Source organism: Lepidothrix coronata, unplaced genomic scaffold (genome assembly GCF_001604755.1).
Source record: "Lepidothrix coronata isolate B3197 unplaced genomic scaffold, Lepidothrix_coronata-1.0 Scaffold13, whole genome shotgun sequence".
Classification (NCBI taxonomy): domain Eukaryota; kingdom Metazoa; phylum Chordata; class Aves; order Passeriformes; family Pipridae; genus Lepidothrix; species Lepidothrix coronata.
In genome coordinates, this window is record NW_016690193.1 from 1735924 (window position 1) to 1754898 (window position 18975).

General features: G+C 45.7%; 2 protein-coding genes across 11 annotated transcripts in view; both read left to right on the forward strand.

Moving 5' to 3' along the window:
* The window catches only part of LOC108492993 (sulfotransferase family cytosolic 1B member 1-like), a 5386-nt gene extending 4462 nt beyond the window's left edge, over positions 1-924 (forward strand). For 6 of the 7 annotated variants that reach the window (XM_017805914.1, XM_017805913.1, XM_017805909.1 and 3 more), the window contains 4 exons: positions 37-163; positions 250-344; positions 422-602; positions 676-924. In XM_017805914.1, coding sequence (XP_017661403.1) covers positions 37-163; positions 250-344; positions 422-602; positions 676-788 — 516 coding nt within the window. In that variant the 3' untranslated portion in view covers positions 789-924. The remainder of the gene's footprint in view (positions 1-36; positions 164-249; positions 345-421; positions 603-675) is intronic. The other variant, XM_017805915.1, reaches the window with a different exon arrangement.
* Positions 925-1208: 284 nt separating this feature from the next.
* Positions 1209-17659, forward strand: LOC108492991 (UDP-glucuronosyltransferase 2A2-like). 4 transcript variants are annotated; one of them, XM_017805908.1, is made up of 8 exons: positions 1209-1406; positions 4919-5811; positions 7591-8213; positions 12142-12290; positions 13604-13735; positions 14159-14246; positions 14862-15081; positions 16318-17659. In XM_017805908.1, the coding sequence occupies exons 2-8, from the start codon at positions 5072-5074 to the stop codon at positions 16592-16594; spliced, it is 2229 nt and encodes a 742-aa protein (XP_017661397.1). In that variant the 5' UTR covers positions 1209-1406; positions 4919-5071; the 3' UTR covers positions 16595-17659. The 4 variants fall into 4 exon arrangements, with proteins under 4 accessions (XP_017661397.1, XP_017661393.1, XP_017661394.1 ...); XM_017805904.1 differs by lacking the exon at positions 7591-8213 and having other exon boundaries at positions 1225-1406; positions 4919-5807; XM_017805905.1 differs by lacking the exons at positions 1209-1406; positions 7591-8213 and adding an exon at positions 4110-4229 and having other exon boundaries at positions 4919-5807.
* Positions 17660-18975: the final 1316 nt, after the last annotated feature.

Below are 18975 nucleotides of genomic sequence, written 5' to 3' on the forward strand. Positions count from 1 at the left end.
CTGGGACTGCTCTCACACCCTGTCACCCATCTGCAGATGATCTATGTGGGGCGCAATGCCAAGGATGTGGCCGTTTCCTACTACCACTTTGACCTTATGAACAAGTTAGAGCCACACCCCGGGACATGGGCCCAGTACCTGGAGGAGTTCATGGCCGGCAGAGGTGGGACAGGGCACCCCTGGGTGAATGTGGAAACTCTGTGGGGTGCTGTCAACCAATGACATCCCCTGGCTGCTCTCCCCATGCAGTGGCATATGGCTCCTGGTACAACCACGTCAAGGGCTACTGGGAGCGGAGGAAGGATCACCCCATTCTCTACCTCTTCTACGAGGACTTGAAGGAGGTGATGGACTGGGGTGGATGGTGGTGTGGCATCTGAGGGGGTGGCAGGAGGGGTGAACATCAGCCTGTGTCCCACAGGACCTCCGCCGGGAGATTGTCAAGGTGGCCCAGTTCCTGGGGCACGAGCTATCAGAGGCGGCACTGGACGCCATCACCCAACACACTTCCTTTGAGGCCATGCGGGACAACCCCACCACCAACTACAGCAAGCTGCCCTCCGACATCATGGACCACAGCGTGTCCCCCTTCATGCGCAAAGGTGAGCAGCTCTGGGGGGCTGCAGGTGCCCTGTCCCCCCGGCCCCTGCTGAGCCCCATCTCACCTGGCTGCAGGCACCACTGGAGACTGGAAGAACCACTTCACCGTGGCCCAGAACGAGCGCTTTGACCAGGACTATGCGCAGAAGATGTCGGGCACCGACCTGCGCTTCCGCACTCAGATCTGAGGAGACACCGCCAGACACCCCCCAAATCCGACCCATGCTGGTGGCACTGCTCCCACACCGGGGGCTGCTTCCCCACCTCTGAGACTGCTGGAGAGTAATAAAATGTGCTTCCTGACCCCTGCATGGGGTGCTCACTTCCCTGTGCCTGTGCGGACCCAACCCTGCCATCCCCCTGGGGCTGCTGTCCTCTTCTTGGGCTGGGGACAAGCAGGTGTCACCCCTCAGCTGCCATGGTGGGGGGATTGCTACCAGGAGCTCCGTGGGATTGCAGAGGGTTGTGGCAAAACTGCATGTGGGGAAGCTGTTGGCTGGATAAGAGCAGTGAGGGGTGGCCTCCCTGTCCTCCCTGTGGGGAGACACACTCTGGGACCTGGGGGTGGAAAGAAGTCCACTGTGGCCCTGCCTGCTGGTCAGTGACTGGTGGCTTCTCCCTGTGTTTGCTCCTCCCTCCCGGCGGCCGCAGAACCGGAAAACATTGCTGCCCTTGCCGCCCTGCCTTTTCCTTCTCCTCCCTGTAAAAACTGCTGCGGGGCCCCGTGTCTCCCTGCCCTCTGCCGTCACCCTCGTGGTGTCACTGTCCCGGCGTCACTCTCCCGGCACAGAGCGGCACTGTATTAGGTGAGAGGGGTGTCCTAGGGTGCCCTGTGGGTGCTCTGCCCATGCTCAGCCACACAGAGCTGTGTGCTGTGGGGTCCGGGTTGGTGGGTTTGGGGTACTTTTGGGTGTAATCAGCCACCTTAAACCTTCCCCTGCAGTGAGGTCTGCTGCAATAACCCCTGAGACCCAGTTTCCTGCTCCTCTGTGGTGCTGAGGCAATGGGAGAGGTGCTTGGTCTGGGTGATGCTGGCACACCATGGGTAACCCCTGCCTTGCTGGGGCACTGAGTGTACTCCTGTCCTCCCGAATGGGCCCCCGTCCCCAACGGTGGGTGCAGCAATGGCTGCAGTGACCTCTGGTCTGTGTGGAGGTTCTATCACTGACGCTCTCTGGGCAGACTCTGTGCCGTGTGCCCAGGCTGCCCTGCCCATGGTAGACTGCCTGTTCTTTGCCCAGCTCTTTCGTGCCTCAGCAGCAAACTAACCCACTACTATAAATCATTGGCAAGCTGACTTGTCACAGGGAAAGGCTTGCCATGGGAGCATGAACACCAAAATGCATGAAAAGGTGGAAGGGAGAGAGCATCTCCTCCTCTCTGGGCTGTTAGATGAGTCCCATCATGTCTATACCCTCAGGATTTGCAAACTTGCCCATCAGTACAGAACAGAGCTTTCCCTGGGGATTCAGATTTATGCTGGCAAGACAGTGTACCATATCTGCAGGTAGCTTTGGCAAGTCTGCTGCTGCTCTTCACTGTAGAGCTGACAAGGACAGCTGCAGTACCTATTCTCCACCAACAATGCACAATTCCCAGCACGGACATAAAGCTTGGCATAAACTTTCTCTGATTTCTTTAGTGTTTTGGCTTGCAGAGTGGAAATGGCTCCAGTGTGAGCCACCTTGGTGCCTGTATGTTTACATGCCTAGGTGCCCCTGCAGCTTTGCCGCAGCAGTGAATACAGTTCATAAAATCTTAAGCTGAATCAAAAAATCCAAGTGAAATACTGTAAGACTAGCCCTTGGTATTTTTATCCTGCAGCTGCAGGGTAGAGCTATAAAGATACTTTTATCTGAGAAAGATGGTCATGGTGAGGCTATTTCAGCTCATCAACTTCAGCTGGAGTTTCCCTGTACCCTGGGTCTTACATGGAAATGGGTGTTTTACTGAGCACATGCACACCCGGCTCTGCAGAATTGCTCAATCTGCTCACTTCTGCCTCCTCCCCTCTCCTTCCCCCCCACCTCAGAAACAAAGATAGTCAAGACAAAATTTTAAGTCTGCTTTCAGACCAGAAGCTGCTTTATTGCATTAAGTGAAAGGGAAACCAGAGAGTCATTTGGTGCCTCTTCAGGGCAAAAGCTTCCCTCTTCCACCCTGGTTCTGACTTTTTGAGGTTCTGGTTGGTATCAAGGTTTTCTAGAAATAAAGGTGCCATGCACACCATAACCCCCATCCGGACAGCACAATAGTGAAGAGACCCGTAAGAAAACACTAGTTTGCATTGCCTAACTTTTGCATAAGGGCCTTAGCCTTGAAAAGCCTGTTGTTATTTAACAAGGCTGGAGGTTGCATCACTGTCTGCAGCACTTCTACTTAGTAATGTTAGATGTGTGAAATACAGGCACTTAAGACCATTTTTCTTCTGCCCCACTTCCCACTCATTTGCTGGATTTTGTCCTTTAATCCTCTCAAAATTCTTATCTTCTCTGATCTGAGTAATCTGAGTATCATCTTTAAAAGCTGGCCATGGAAACAAGACAAATTTAATCCTCCGGTTCCCCTAGTAATAGCTCTCATTTGCTATGGAGGAATTCCTTACTAAGGGATTGGAACAAAAGCCTAGTTCCCATCCAAGAAGTGATCACAGCACCAAACCTGACAGAACTCAAGAAGCATTTGGACAATACTCTCAGGCATATGGTGCAAATCTTGGGGTTGTCCTTCTGGGTCCCTTCCACCTCAGGATATTCTATGATTCTGTGATCTGCTCTAGCCCACATGAACATGGCCTTTCCACAGTTGTCGGAAAAGCTGTAAGTTTCTTATAGGACTTTACAAGATAAGCTAAATTAGCCTGAAAAAAAGTATTATCTTGGATACAAAGGTCTGTGAAGAGAGTAGTGAAATTCCTGGCTGTGAGGCCAAACTACTGGTCAAACATGGTGGCATAATTGCCCTGGATTCTGAGGGTTTAGAAAAAGCCTGGTTGAATGTTATGGATGATATTTAAAGACCTTGAAGATGCACCTTTAGATTCCTATATTTTCAGGTTATTAAAAACTTGAAAAGATCTTCAGAATCAAGAGCCACACAGCCAGTACAGGTAACATACCAACTTTAGAAAACCTCTGCAAACAAACCACAAGATTCTCTCCTTATTCCTGTTGACAGTTTATAAACAAATCTATTACCTAACAAACAATTTTGTTTAGCCACCTGGGACCTTATAGGGAGTAAAAAAATCTTTTTAGCAGTCAGACATCATATTTCTGAGCTACAGTAATCAAAGTCCTCTTGAGAATCTGGCTCTGTAATAACATTATAATACACCCTAGCATGGGGAAGACCATCTCAACTATTACATTCCCAGAGCATAACAAAGCAATGAATAAACACAGAATACATGCCTTGTTGCCACTATCCCGTATTTTATTACTTCCTCCTTGTGAAAAGTCCAGTTCAGAGGGTAACTTACTTAAGCTCCTTCTGTCTGATAACCAATCCTACTGGAGCAGCCCAGGGACAGAGCAGGAGAGTGGCAAGGAACAGACGCAAACTGGTGTAGCAAATTGCACCTTGCAACTCACAGCATGATGCTAATGTACCTTGGAAGACTACACTAGGTAAGAGTTTTTTGCTGCATGGCATTTGTTCCCCAAATTGTGTTGGTTTGAACGTATCATTATCTGTGTGGGTTTCAGTTGTAATTCTGGCTCCTTGTGGTTAAGAGCTCCTTCCAGGGCATAGTGCTTACATTTGAAGGACAACTTACCAAGTGAGAGCCATCCCAGAAGATGCAGGTTTTGCTCTGAGAAGCACCTTGAGGGGCCAGACCCATGTTTGACACTTGAACTGAGAACAACAATGCAGCCAGGTTGGTGGTGATGTGCCCCAGGCACTCCTTATGTTAAGAGTTGTCTGGGAGCAATTGGAAGCCACCTGTCACCTATCAGAACAAACTGCATGTTATTATTGGCATTATGATCAACCAAATGAATGATTTGTTGCCTTCTCTCAGTGTGGGAAATATCAGCACTTCCAGCATCTCACTGTGAAAAAGGATGCCACTTCCAAGCTAGCCCTGTGATGTCTCCTTCCTTGTCCTGCCTCTGGCATTGCTAGTTTATGGAAAAAATGCAACGGACTTTTTTGAGCCTCAGAGCTGGCATCCAGGGGACTGGATCCTTTCACAGCAGTGAGGATTGCTGCCACCCTGCTAACCAGGGAAAGGAGCTCCCTCAAGGGAAAACTAACTGGGTAGAAGGCAGAAAGGGAAAAATGAATCACCAAATACCTTTTCCTGTCTTTTCAGACCTGAGACCAAACGTGGGTTATAAAGGCACCACCTGTGTGACAGCAAACCCTTGCTAAGAGTGCTAGTAAGGAGTCATCAAACACAACACAGAGGTGCAGCATTCCTAACCGGAAGGGAAAATTCCCAGGCTATCTAGCCCTTAATTCTGCCATGGCCACAAAAAACACCGGCTCAAAGAAATATGTCCAGCTGCTCCTTCTTCAGGTTGCTCTTCTAGGGCCTGTTTTCTGTGGGAAGGTGTTGGTCTGGCCAACGGAAGGCAGCCACTGGCTGAACATGAATGTAATTATACAAGAACTCATCCACCGTGGGCACAGCGTTACCATCCTGGTATCCAACGCTACCCTCTTCATTAAACCCAAGGCTAATGCCAGGGAGAAGATTGAGCTCTATAACGTGCCCTTTAAGAAGGATCTCCCTCAGACCCTGATTAATGGAATAGTGGCACTGTGGCTCAATAACAGGCCAACCATTTTGACCTTCTGGCATTTTTATAAGGAGCTGGGAAGATTGTCCGTAGACTGGCAGAAGATGAACAAGCTGATGTGTGACTCGGTGCTAGCCAACCCAGAGCTGATGGCTCGCCTGCGGGGGGCTGGCTATGACATGCTGCTGTCAGACCCGGTGACCCCCTGCGGGGAACTCATTGCTCTCAAGCTGGACATCCCCTTTGTCTACTCTCTACGCTTCTCTCCAGCCTTCACCCTAGAGAGGCACTGTGGCAAGATCCCAACCCCACCGTCCTACACACCTGCAGCCCTGTCTGAGCTCACTGACCATATGTCCTTTGTTGAGAGAATAAAAAACTTTGTGTCCTACCATCTGCAAGACTATGTTTTCCAGACCTACTGGGGACATTGGGATATCTACTACAGCAAGATCTTAGGTAAGTCTTCTGATACTTCACTTCTCATTATATAGCCTCCATCCTTGTGACCTCCAGAGCTAGGAACCTGGCAGGGTCACAAAGTCAAGGGAGAGGTCTGCAAGAGGTTTGTCATTATGCCCCAAAAAAGGGAAGGAGCCAACAGGGTCCGTCAGTTGGACCCACTCCGCTGTCAGGGTGCTGTGCTGCTATGCCATTGCACTGAGGCAGGATCAGGGTCTTCCCAATAGATGGATTTGAGTTTTGTCGTAATTAATTTTAACGTGGAGGTTCATACAGCTCCCACACCATGTGGGGCCCTCAGCAAGGGAGCCTCAGCTTACGTATTTCTCCCTCCAATGACTGCTTGAACAGAAGGCAGCCAGGAACAGAGTTGTTTTCCTAGTCCATAGTACCATATCAAGGAGGGGGGAGCGGGTGAATTGCAAGCCAGCCTTGTCGCTCTCTGTAGCAAATGCATTGTGGCTTTGTAATAGAGATTTCACTTATGTCACCGGTCATAGAAAACCGATCCTCTCTGAACAAAACAAGTTTTATTTAAAACATACCATCCACCCACAAGCAAACAGTGAAAACACGTCTTTTTCTCTGCAGACTTTTCTCCTGGACTGTTTTGAGTGAATATCTAGAAAAATATGCTTGTTATTAATCACATGTAATCAACAAGCCATTTCTACTACCCTCGCACTAGGCTCTTGAAAAAGACCACTTCCAAGTCTCTCAGTGTTCAAAAAACCTCCTCCATATACCTGCATGCTGCAGGACTCCAGAAGTACACCAAACTGTGGTCATGTGCACAGTAGATGAGGTATCTCAGCTTGGCTCCTCACAGTGCAACTGTTTCCATCACCCTCATTTTCATCCCAGAAAGGATGCTCTAGGCAGCACGGAAAACATAGCAAAAGCCTTGCACAACAACATTAGGAAAACATTGTGAACAGAGCTGGTTAGAAACCCTGTAAATAATGATTTTTAGCACAGTGAAGAGGACTTACATTATTTCTTAACTGTACATCAGAAGGGACCATAAATAAAACTGTTTAGCAGGTTTTCTACTTCAACTTATAGTGCATAATTGGCAGTTAGTGTCAGCCAGGGGGCCCACAGGATCACCGACCAGCTCTGGCCTCCCACGATGCATGCTCTGGAAGAGGTAAGTTCACTTGAGGACAGTCTTACTGGAGTCATTTACTGTGTAGTAAATGGCTCGGTGGCTTTATAAAAGCAGAAGTGTGCCCACAGTCAGTGAACATCTTTGCTGTGTATCCAGCTGTGCTTAAAAGAGCCAGAAAAATGAAAAATGCACTTCTTCTACCAAACAAATAACACAGAGACTGTAGTTAGACAGGCAGAAGCGCTGGGATTACCAACAAGATACTCTTTGGCTCCTCTCTGGAGCCAAAGCTGATGGCTCTCTGTGCTGCTCCAGCAGAGGCAGATCTTCCGGCTTTAGCAAGGTGTTTACCACCAGAGGGTGCTAGATGGTGCCAGCCACTTATTGCTCTCCCCGCCCTCCCCCTCTCCCCCCGGAAGACATGCTATTCTCCAGCACAGGATTTCACGGCACGTACCTTGGCCCCTTGCCCTTGGGACCAAGGCAGTGTCACACGTGCCCAGCCCAGCTGAGGAGCGCTGCTGCTGCTGCTGCCGGTGAAGGAAGGCCGCGGGTGCACTGCCACACTGGGCAGGCTATGGCAGGGAAGGAGGTGGCAGTGCTGTGGCTGCTGGCCGTGCTGGGCTGGGCCTCCGGGGGGAAGGTGTTGGTCTCGCCGGCTGACAACAGCCACTGGCTGAACATGGAGTTCATGCTCCGGGAGCTTGTGCTCCGGGGCCATGAGGTGACTGTGCTGATGCCTTCATGCTTCCTCATCTTCAACCACACACAGCCCTCACCCTTCCACTTCGAGGTGATTGAGGTGCCGATCACCAAAAAGGAGATGGCTGCCGTACTGGATGAATTTTTCTATTTTTGGTTTTACGAGGAGAGAGTGCTACCATTCTGGAAAAGTGCTTACAAGATAGCTCAACAACTCAAAAAGCTGGAGAATGTAACCAAAACCATTTGTGATGGGGTCCTGAAGAATGAGACGCTGCTGGAGAGACTGAAGGCATCTGCCTTTGATGTCCTTTTGGCAGACCCACTGGCACCCAGTGGGGAGCTGTTTGCTGAGAAGCTGGGTATCCCCTTCGTGTATACCATCCGGTTCTCCTTAGGCAACACAGTGGAGCGGCTCTGTGGGATGCTCCCAGCACCTCCTTCCTACGTACCAGCCGCCCTAAGCAGCCTAACAGATAGGATGACCTTCTGGGAAAGGCTAAAAAACATCTTCAGCTACACTTTGCAGGATATCATGTATCATTACCTTATCTGGGGAGGCTGGGATCAATACTACAGTGATGTTTTAGGTAAGGCTGCTCTCTCTTCCAGAAATTAGATCTGCTGTACACACAGGAGTAAATACCCAGAGCTGAGAGGTTAAGGCACAAATTAGGGGCAAGACAGCCCTGAACTCACTCTCCTTCCTTCAAATTCCTGTGTCAATTAAAACAATCCAGGCAAGTACAAACGTTGCCCATTAATCCTGACCTGCTACACTAGTTCAGCTAAGTCCATACAGGCAGTTCTAGGATAGGTAAAACAGTGCTAAAGCCACTTGAAACAGAGCTCATCAGTCATATTCATAGATGAATCATGACAAATACTAAGAAAAGCAAAATAATACTGTATACCCACCAAACACTAGTACTAGGTTTGGAAAGCTATGCAAGAATCCTACCTGTTTTCCCCTGGCACCCTTCTTGCTTGCCAGCTTGTCTCAAAATGAGAGATAATGGCCTCCTCTGGTCTTTTAAAGGCCTGGGATTTCAGATGAACTGCAATTTGCAGTGATAAAATGACCTTTGCAGAGACATGTTTCTTTGCTTTTCTGAAAGTATCTAAAAAAATACTAGAGGGTAGTTGTATTTATTTATCAGGTGTTTTAATTAATTTTGTAACTAATAGTTGCATAATTATTTTCCCATTTTTGCTCTAAGTAATTATAGTAACACTTAAAAGGAAACAGGCCAAACATATATGCATTGCTGGTGGGCAGATAAAATGGTATTATTTCAATATGAGACTTTAAAGTGTTTTTATTTTTATTTCACTAGTAAGGTGAATTCTGCTGAGAGCTAAGCTGTTAAGATATCCTACTATTAGTATCTAGCTGTGTGTTTTTGATGCTTATCCTGTTTGACATGATACGAAAATCTTGTGCTGGCAGAAGCATGGTTTGGTGATCTGTTGTGTAAGTCTCAGAGATGTTTGGATCTTGTGGTGCCTTTTTTATTGTTAAATATGGGGTTTAACATTTAAGGCTTCATGTGCAATACCTGTTTTGTTAGTTTGCGTGGGCTACATGATGGATTTGTGCTGAAAACAGTGTTGACAACACAGGGATGCTTTAATGCTGTGGCTCTGCAGGAGACTCCAGAACGGGATTTGCTGCTTCCCCAGTCCTCCTCCTATGAGTGTTGTTTTGTGTTAGGACATGCCCTCTCGCCACGCTTCCCACTCTTGTCACCAAATGTATGCCACTTTTATTGGTTGGCTCCAAAGTGTTTGCACAGTGAAGCAGTGAACTGCTTCCTGTTCAGTCAGTCCAGAGTTGTACATGGAATGCTGAGATGATGAGGTCAAAGATCCCCTGGCTGCTCTTGGCCTATGCATGCTGCTGGAGTACTGGCTTTTGTGGGAGGGTGGTGGTCTGGCCCACTGATGCAAGTCACTGGATCAATGTGAAAGTGCTGCTGCAAGAGCTTGTTCTCCGGGGTCATGAAGTGACTGTGCTGGTGCCTTCAAGCAATCTGCTCATCGACTACCAAGACACTTCCTCCCCCTTCACCTTTGAGGTCCTGCAAGTCCCCTTTAGCCAGAAGACCCTGGATGCTCTCATGGAGGACTTCCTCAATTTCTGGCTGAACGAAGTCTCTAATGCCTTCCCCTGGGAGGTCATGTGGAGGATGAAAAAGGACCTGGAGGTATTTACCAATATGTCAAAGCAAACGTGTGACACCTTGGTGACGAACTCTCAGCTGATAGCAAAACTGCAGCAGGCCAAGTTTGATGTTTTGATTGCTGACCCCCTGTCTATAGGTGGGGAGCTCGTTGCAGAAATCCTAGGCATCCCTTTTGTCTACAGCTTCCGCTTCTCTGATGGGAATGTGGTAGAGCGGCTGTGTGGTGGGCTCCCATCCCCACCTTCCTATGTGCCTGCTAGTACAAGTGGGCTGACCCACCACATGTCCTTTATGGAAAGACTACAGAATTTCCTCATTTACCTCTACACGGATTTATTTTTCTTGAAGGTTTGGCGTGATGAATTGGATGAGTACTACAGTAATGTCTTAGGTAAGGCAGCTGTTGAGTGGTTTCTTCTCTTGCCTCTTGCATAGGTTGTGCCTTTTGAATGGTTTGGGACTTCAATGCTGTTGTGTCAAAATACTGTTTCTCAAAGGTCAGCAGAGTTGGCAATCCTGTTTTGTTCATAGAGGCTCTGCTTTCCCTTTTAGGTTTGATCTAGTCTATCAGACATGAGAGCAGTTTTGCTCTAGTTCCTCTTGCAGATCTACAGAGCATGTAGTTCTAATTTCTGTCAATGATGATACTGCTGGTGAATTCTTGCATTGAGCTGTATGTTCATTTTAGAGCTTTCAGAGGACAGTTGCTGCCTTTTCATCTTGATGACGCCAACTTCTACAATTAAGGATGGTAGAAGATAAAGGCTGGAGGGCAAAATCATTAAATGTAAGGCACCGGTGACAGCTCCATTAGCACCACTGGGATGGAGTTAATTCTGTTGTAACTGGGAACACTGGCTGTCTCTGGACAACTGCAGAGCAAAAAAGCACCCTTCATTCACATGACATCCATTGTCTGGAAGTATCTTGCAATGCTGCATAGTGCAGGATATTGAGCATGAGTTCAGATTCTTGAACAAGAAATACTACGAACTGTCATCTTTCCCTTTCATCCACCATTCAGAATTTGAAATGGTCTTCTTAAATTACATGCATACCTGAAAATTTTGTTCCAACACAGTACAACTCAGGCATGATTCAAAGTCTATTAAACAGACCTTTTAGTTCAATGGACTTTGAATCTTGTCCAGAATATCTGCCAGTTTAGGCAGATAACAAGTGAATAGCAAGCACAAGGGCATCTCTTCTGCTGCCGTCCAGTCTCTTCCTGTGTTTGCCAAGAATGCCTCTGTGCTCTGCAAACCAGTCCCTCTTCTCTGGACTGATTTTTCTTCTTAATACCACATAAGACTAAATTACAACTTTATATCACTCTACGTGTAATACAGACTTAATTTTCACTTCAGCAACTTTGTAACTCACTCATTATTCTTTACAAAGAAAAAAAAAACTGGTGTAGATTATTACACTAATCCAGGAATATAAGAAGATGCCTGACAGATTATTTTTATTTTGCTGCTTATTTTGCTTGATTCCTGCTTGTATTAGGCTGGATTTGGGCAATAATTCATCAATACTTCTAGCACTTTTACTCCCCAGTTTTGCTTTACGTAGAAAATACTGCAAAGACAACTTGCAATGTGTATCTAAGAATATATATTTTTTCCGAATGGGAAGCTATAAAACATTAGATTACCATTAGATTTTTCTCTGTAGATGGATTTCTAGAGACAATGTATTTTGCATAAAAAGACATTCAAAGCATCTGTGGATTTGGCCAATTTTTCCCAATATGTGTCAAAAGCAGCTGATCCAGTCCTCAAGAAAACTAGGGATGTCTGTACCTGTCTTTTATTGTTGTCTGAGCAGCCACTGACTGAGTCACCACTTGAAAAATGCTACAGAACTTCATTTAAAAACTTTCCTCCTCCCTGACAGTTGATCATCACTTTGTGATTCATTTATTTTTTATTTGGAACTAAATTTTCTGTGATTGTTCTCTTCCCCAAAGTGCATTTTTATTACAAGCACAGGTAATAAAGTCTTTCAGTGGCAAGAATTCCAGCAACAAGACTGCACTTCTATATTACAGATAATAAATGCTTCCTACTTGTACTGCTCTAAATTAATCCTGAAGGTTCAAAATCCTTTTAAAGATTGTATTGCCTTGTTCGTGGCCACCTGCCAAGGCTGAACACAGGACAGGGCAAGGAATAGGTCCAGATTTGTGAATGTTTTCATTTTATGCATGGTTTGATAGATTACACTGTTTGGGAGTTCCAAAAGACAAAGGTAAGGCTCCTGTTTTGCAATCTACAGATAACAAGGTCACTCCCGTGCATGTTCTAAACCTCTTGTACCTTGTCCGCAGGAAGACCCACAACGCTGTGTGAGACGATTGGGAAAGCAGAGATATGGTTAATCAGAACTTACTGGGATTTTGAATTTCCACGTCCTTTCCTGCCCAACTTTGAGTTTGTTGGAGGACTTCATTGCCAGCCTGCAAAGCCACTACCAAAGGTACTCCAGCTTTGCTCTACTGTTGGCTGATTGGTTGTGCAGCAGAACAAAGACTCTCCCTGATCAACCATGCAAGCCATGTCCTGAGAAAGCTCATTCTTAAAGAAATACTCTGCCGCTGGTGGGGAGCATGGAGCTATTTAGCATCTGTCCATGTCCCTCCAGCTGAGGGCTGGGGTTACAGGGTTACAGCCTGCTGTCTTAAAAGAGGATAGCGGACATCAGCATGGGGGAATACAGTGTCTGTTTTGGGAAAAATAGGGGCTACCTCAGAGTAGTTAAGTGTAAGATTTAATTATAAGATACAGACTTGCAGCCCACGATAACATTGAAACACCTGATGCAAAAAGGCACTGTGACAGGACAAATTCTTTAACTAAAATGGGGTCAAGACTTGCAGAAAGAGATGAGTGAGAAACACTTTTTCTATTGAACTTAGTTTAAGACATCTTAAAGGGAGTAAAAGACCTGATCATTTCCAGCCTACGCTCTGCTGTGAATGGCCATATTCCATTGGAATTTGAAACTCCCAGATACTGATGATGGCAACATGACAAGCTCAGGTCTAGATTATCATTCCTGTAGGAGCCTCAGAATATGTAGGCCATTTTCAGTGCAAGTTGTCTACTAAAAAAAAACCTTCTAACTCTCTACTCCCTTACCACTCCCTTGTAGCAGGGGTTGAGACTGGGGGAAATGGATAGCCATTCTCTTTTGGATATTACTGCCATTTCACATGACACTAACTAAAAAAAAGGAACAGGAAAACCTACTGGTCTGATTTGTAGAAAATCTTCTGACCAATGTGGTGTGTTGCAAGAAATAAGAGAACTGTCTGACTAACGAAATGATGGCAGTGACTCAATGAGTCTGTGATCAGGATGCTGAAAAACCGTGTCAGTTTTTAGCATGGTCCCTTCCTGCAGAGTTATGTAATGCCAAGTACTTGTTCTAGGGAAATCCAGAACCATGACTATGCTACGGAGGGGGCCACAGGGTATGGCTGGCTCATGACGGTGCCAGGATCCATTCCTGCTGCTTGTGATCCAAAAGAAATGTGTCCTGAAACTGGTAGATTTTCTTTCTAAAAGACAAAGCATCTGTCACCTGTCTCAACTTGTCCTGCTCATTCTTGGGGAGAAACTGTTTTGCTCAGGGCCAGGTCTGTCTTTGTAACACCCTTCTGTCAGTGGAGGTGCTCGTACACCATGACCATCTCCCTGATAAACTAAAAAGGTTATTCCCTTTTTTCAGAGAAACCTGTGCAATCTGCATGGCATAATTACTCTTGGTATGTTTTCTGCCTCTCCTAGGAAATGGAAGAATTTGTTCAGAGCTCCGGGGAACACGGCATTGTGGTATTCTCTCTTGGGTCAATGGTCTACAACCTAAGTGATGAAAAAAGTAATGTGATTGCCAAAGCCCTCAGCCAGCTTCCACAAAAGGTGAATTTCCTTTCAAGCCTAAAACAACTTGCCTTGTTTTTTTCACTCCTGTTGCCTTCAGTGAGACTTTTAAGTTTGAACTGGCCTGTTTTTTATCTGCATCCCTGCTGGATGTGCTACAGCCGGGACACTGGGCTCTCTCTCAGAGAGGCAGACTGCTGAGCTACCTCATGGGGAGTTCTGGCGTTTGACCTCTGAACCAAATTACGTGGAGGTGTGTCCATAGGCCAAAATACAGAGATCACTTCAGTTGATTTTTATAACATGCACATAATAATTAATCAAAGAGTTCAACTGGAGCCGAAGCTATTTGAATTACTGGGAAAAGGCACATGGGTTTGAGAAAAAGCCCTACATTACACGCAATAATATATAATGGCACATTGCATGCACCGTGTTTATCTTATTCTTCCTTTGTTCAAGGTCCTCTGGCGGTACAAAGGGAAAAAACCAGAAACTCTGGGCTCCAACACCAGGATTTATGACTGGATACCCCAAAATGACCTGCTTGGTGAGACTGATTCTATATAGGATGGACTGTATTCTTGGAAAAACTGTTTGTTTTTCCACTGAAATGGGTAATTCAAGGACCGGAACCACATAACACTTGTGGATACACTTAGTTTCATAACTTAAGCTGCAGAGCTTTGCTCTTGGGAGTCTTAATTTCCTAAAAGGCTCTGACTTACAGAGCTTGGTGGCAGTTGTCTGGAAAGGCTCAAAAACACCTGTAGGCAGGAGTAAATACCAAAGTAGAGATGTACTCTGGAGTTGGATTTGGCCTCTGCAGTTAATCTCCAAGGCTTATTCTTCAAAATGCTTGACCTAAGCAAGGCTGAAGCAGGAGGCTTTTGTGAACCTGATACCATGTGAAAACTAGAACTGCACAAGAGCAGGAGGGCTGAAGTAACTGGGGTAGTCTGGCAGGACATGATGATTCACACACTGCATTAAAAAGGTACAAATGCATGAAAGCTCAGTGTGCAAGCTCTGCTGCTGAGCCAGAGGTCAAGGGCTGTTCCCTTCTCTGGCAGTGCATTTGCCCCAGTGTTCTGCAGTGCTCACATCCCAGTCAGTGCAGTCTGCCACAGCTGCTGTTACATGCGCCTCTCCTTCCCTGTTCCAGGACATCCCTCCGCAAAGGCCTTTATTACTCACGGTGGGACCAACGGGCTCTATGAAGCCATCTACCATGGGATCCCAATGGTTGGGATTCCCATGTTTGCTGACCAGCACGACAACATTGCTCATGTAGTGGCAAAGGGAGCTGCAGTTCATGTGGATTTCAACACACTGAAGACTCAGGACCTGGTTGATGCACTGAATACAGTAATTTACAATTCCACGTGAGTTTTGTTCTTGCCTTACAGTAGGCTGAGGTTATTAAAATCCTGTGCTGCTGCTGTGAGAAATTCTGCTAGCTCTTCTTGGATGGAAAATGCAGAGTAGCTGAGTTTGGGTTTCAGAGGAAAACCATCCTTCATTTCTGAGAATCAGCATCTCTCAAATAGGAGAGATCAACAATTTGATTTTCCTTATATTTTATGATCCCTTCAAGAAAAAGTTTTGGAAAGCCCAGAGCAGCTCTTGAGACAGTTCTCTGCTAGAGTAAATCCTCTGGAGGCACTAGTTGTATTAGGTCTTCTCCGTTTGTAGTCACAACAGTTCTTTCTCCTACCCCTGACTTACCAATATTCTTAGGTTACCATACCTATCATTCAGGACTTAAGAGGGTAAGGAAGGCCAGCAGCTTAGATCCCATGCTAAGGCTAAGGCCATTGACAGAGAGATTGGAAAAAATGCAGAAGTCCTCAGTCTTTGGCAGCAACTCCTGTCATGTGTGAGTGACAAGTGTTCCTTCAATATGAACTTTCAAATTCCTGAAGCAAATGGACCAACACGGATGGAGGTATCTAGTATCTGAGGGAGTTAGCCATGTGGCAGGTGACCTGTAACAACCAGGATGATATCTTGCGTATCCAGCCTCCCCTACCTTCCCCTTAGTTTTATTGGTGAACATGATGCCATACGGCCTGGGATATCCCTTGGGTGAGTTGGGGTCAGTTGTCCCAGCTGTGTCCCCTCCCACCTCCTTGTGCACTCCCAGCCTCCTCACTGGTGGGGTGGGGTGAGAGGCAGAAAAGGCCTTGGCTCTGTATAACGGCTGCTCAGCAGTAAGGAAAGCATCCCGATTTTACCAACATTGTTTCCAGCACAAATCCAAAACATGGCTACTGTGAAGAAAAAGCTAGCTCCATCCCAGCCAAAACCAGCACACCATATTACATTGGTACATAAAATGCTGCAAATGTTTCCATGTTGCTTTTTTTAAGGAGTATCTGTAATAATTTCTGATAACATTTCTTTGCAAAATATTGGCTTTCTCTATTAGTACTTTTAACCCAATTTTATGCATACAGGAATAAATTGGACCAGTTTCAAATATATTTAAATAGGACTGATGAAAGGAAAAGTAGGGCTGTCTACCTTCCTCAAGAGGACTGCCAGGTGCTGAACAGGTTCTTTCAGGAATCAGTGAGAAATCTCCTTGGTTTCTTCCTTTTTTCTTTTTTTTCCCCCAGCTATAAGGAAAATGCTCTAAAGTTATCCAAGATACAACATGACCAGCCAGTTAAGCCTCTGGACAGAGCTGTCTTCTGGATTGAATTTGTCATGCGCCACAAAGGAGCAAAGCACTTGAGACCAGCTTCTCACCATCTCACGTGGTACCAGTACCACTCCCTGGATGTTCTGGCATTCTTGTTCACCTGTGTAGCCATTACTGTCTTCATTCTTGTTAAGTGTTGCTTATGTTGCTGTAGAAGATGTGGCAGGATTGCAAAGAGGAAGAAAGAATAGACATCTTGTTCTCATCAGCACTTTTTCTTCTCCTAGGCTGATTCAGCAAGGCATTTATTAGGATGTGCTTTAAACTGGGCATATCATGAAGTGCCCCACTGAACAGGGTCATGATACAAAGCTGTTGTGGGGAAGAGCTGGTTGCTTAGCCTGCAAATTCCTTCTGGCCTAAATAAAATTGAATTATAGTTGCTTTAGCCCTTGCGACCATGTTAGCTGATCATACATGGTCCCTACCATGGTAATTACTGCTCTAACTTTTTAAATTCATTTGGGTATATTCCATAAATTCAGCCTTCCTCTGTGTGGTACTGTGGGTCTGCAACTAGTCTCCTTACCTTAACTCTGTCCTCTCCTCTAGTGTAACCCAAGCTTGATGATTCTCAACCATAATACCTCTCCTGTCAGAGTCTCTCTCTCCAGACAGGACAGTGAAGCTAAGATCACAGGCTCCTAAAAAGTGCCCATCTGAAGGGCTGTGATCCTAAAAATTGGGCACTGCAAGTGGCAAATGCACTGACTACTTGGAGGCTGAGGGGAGACCAGAGTCCTAAGACCATCAGAGAAATTGCTTTTCTGGGAACCATTTATCTTTTCCTTTCAGTCTGGAGTCCTGCTGCACAGGCCACCATTCTAACTGCAACACTGCAGGGATGTGAAAACCACCTCTGTCAGGAACTTGCCCGTTTTAAACCCCAAATGCCTCTGAGCCACACAAGAAAAACTCTAGAGAGGGAACTTGCAAAACAGTAACATTACAAGTGGGAACAGTGCACTAGTCACTTGCCTTGCCTGCAAAGTTTGAGGGAAAATAATGCTGCTCTTGGGTCAGGTAAGACTGGTACTAAATGCAGTACACTTCTTCAGTTGTCAAAGGTTTCTACTAAAATGCTGCTAGTTCAGGCCTCCTGTTCTAGGTAAGGTTTTTATGTGCCAGCTTACTCGAGAAAGAACCTGCTCCAATTTTGACTGATTTCTGCTGTACTCTGGAATTGTTTTCAAACAGAACCGGCTGAGAAAACATGATTATTTGTTTACATAATAAAATTCCTTATATCACGTCAACTTTTTTATTAGCATTGTCATGTTTCAATGTCTGATTAAATCTCTTCATACTACAACATGTACAAAAGCTCAAGTGAACTGTTTCCAAATTGAAGAGGGGTTAGAACAAGACTACTGCATCTCATGGCAATTTTTGGTACACTGTTCCTACTGTCACGATGGAATGATATGCAGGAATATGCATATTGAAATATGCATAGTGAACAGAAAATAGAACAGTGTGACATCCAGGCCCCAGATCCAAAAGAGTTTGCTGTAACTGTTCACAGCTGGGTCCCCAGGCACAGCTCCATCGAGCTTGATCACTAACAGCCCCAATCACCCAGTTGCTGAGATGTCAGTTCAGATGCCTGAAGGCCAGCAAGCCTCCTAGAACACTCCATAGGCATTGGTCAGACAGGGCTAACAAAGGACACTGGTAACAGGATAGCTGGGAAAAGTCAGAGAGAGAAAGTGCTCCATAGTCACTGTAAGGAGGGGTGCTTCTTTTCAGTAACCTACTCAGAAAAATTCAGCTTATCTAGTACTGAATTTAAAAAGTAAAAAAAAACCCCAACAAACCAACCAACCAACCAGCCAAAAATCAAGCAAAACCAACCCCCCCTCTTCATTTCTTCATTTTAGAATCTGCATATAAAGCAGAGAAAGATATCAAAGTAGGAAGGTGGTCTATGATGCATTTCTCCAATTACACACAGTATGTATACTAAATTTGTCACACTGATCTGTCCCTACAGCTAGCATGCACACCTCTCTGTGAACAATAAACTGTTTTGAGGAACCCAAACATGTGCAGCTTGTTGTGCTGCTTAAAGAATCCACACATACTTGCATGTTGGAGGTCTAACTTTTTGCTTAACACATGTAGATTTTTACTGGAACTGTAGACTAAAATAAACAGAGCCCACATTATTGCCAGATCTAAAAAACACAAGCTTCCACAACTGCCACACTGTGGCCAATCCTGTACTGCCATTTATAAAAACATCTGCAGCACCTAGCACAGTGGAGCTTGGGTCTTTAAAACACATGCTACAGTTTGGCTTTGTTACATGATCAGATGATGAAGAAAGTTTATGAAGTCCACCCAAGTGCTACTCTTACAAGTTTTGAAAAATTGGAAATTGCTAAAGAAACTGAAGAACTTTCACTACAAGTTTTACTTTTCTTCCTCCCCCTCCGCCCCCCCAGTTTTACCATTGGCATTTCGGTTAAAATATTTCCTATCTAAGAGAAATAAAAAGTGATGCAGTTTTCACTACAAAGAACACATGGGGAGCGTCTGGATCTTGCAGAACTAACACACTTCTGAGAGA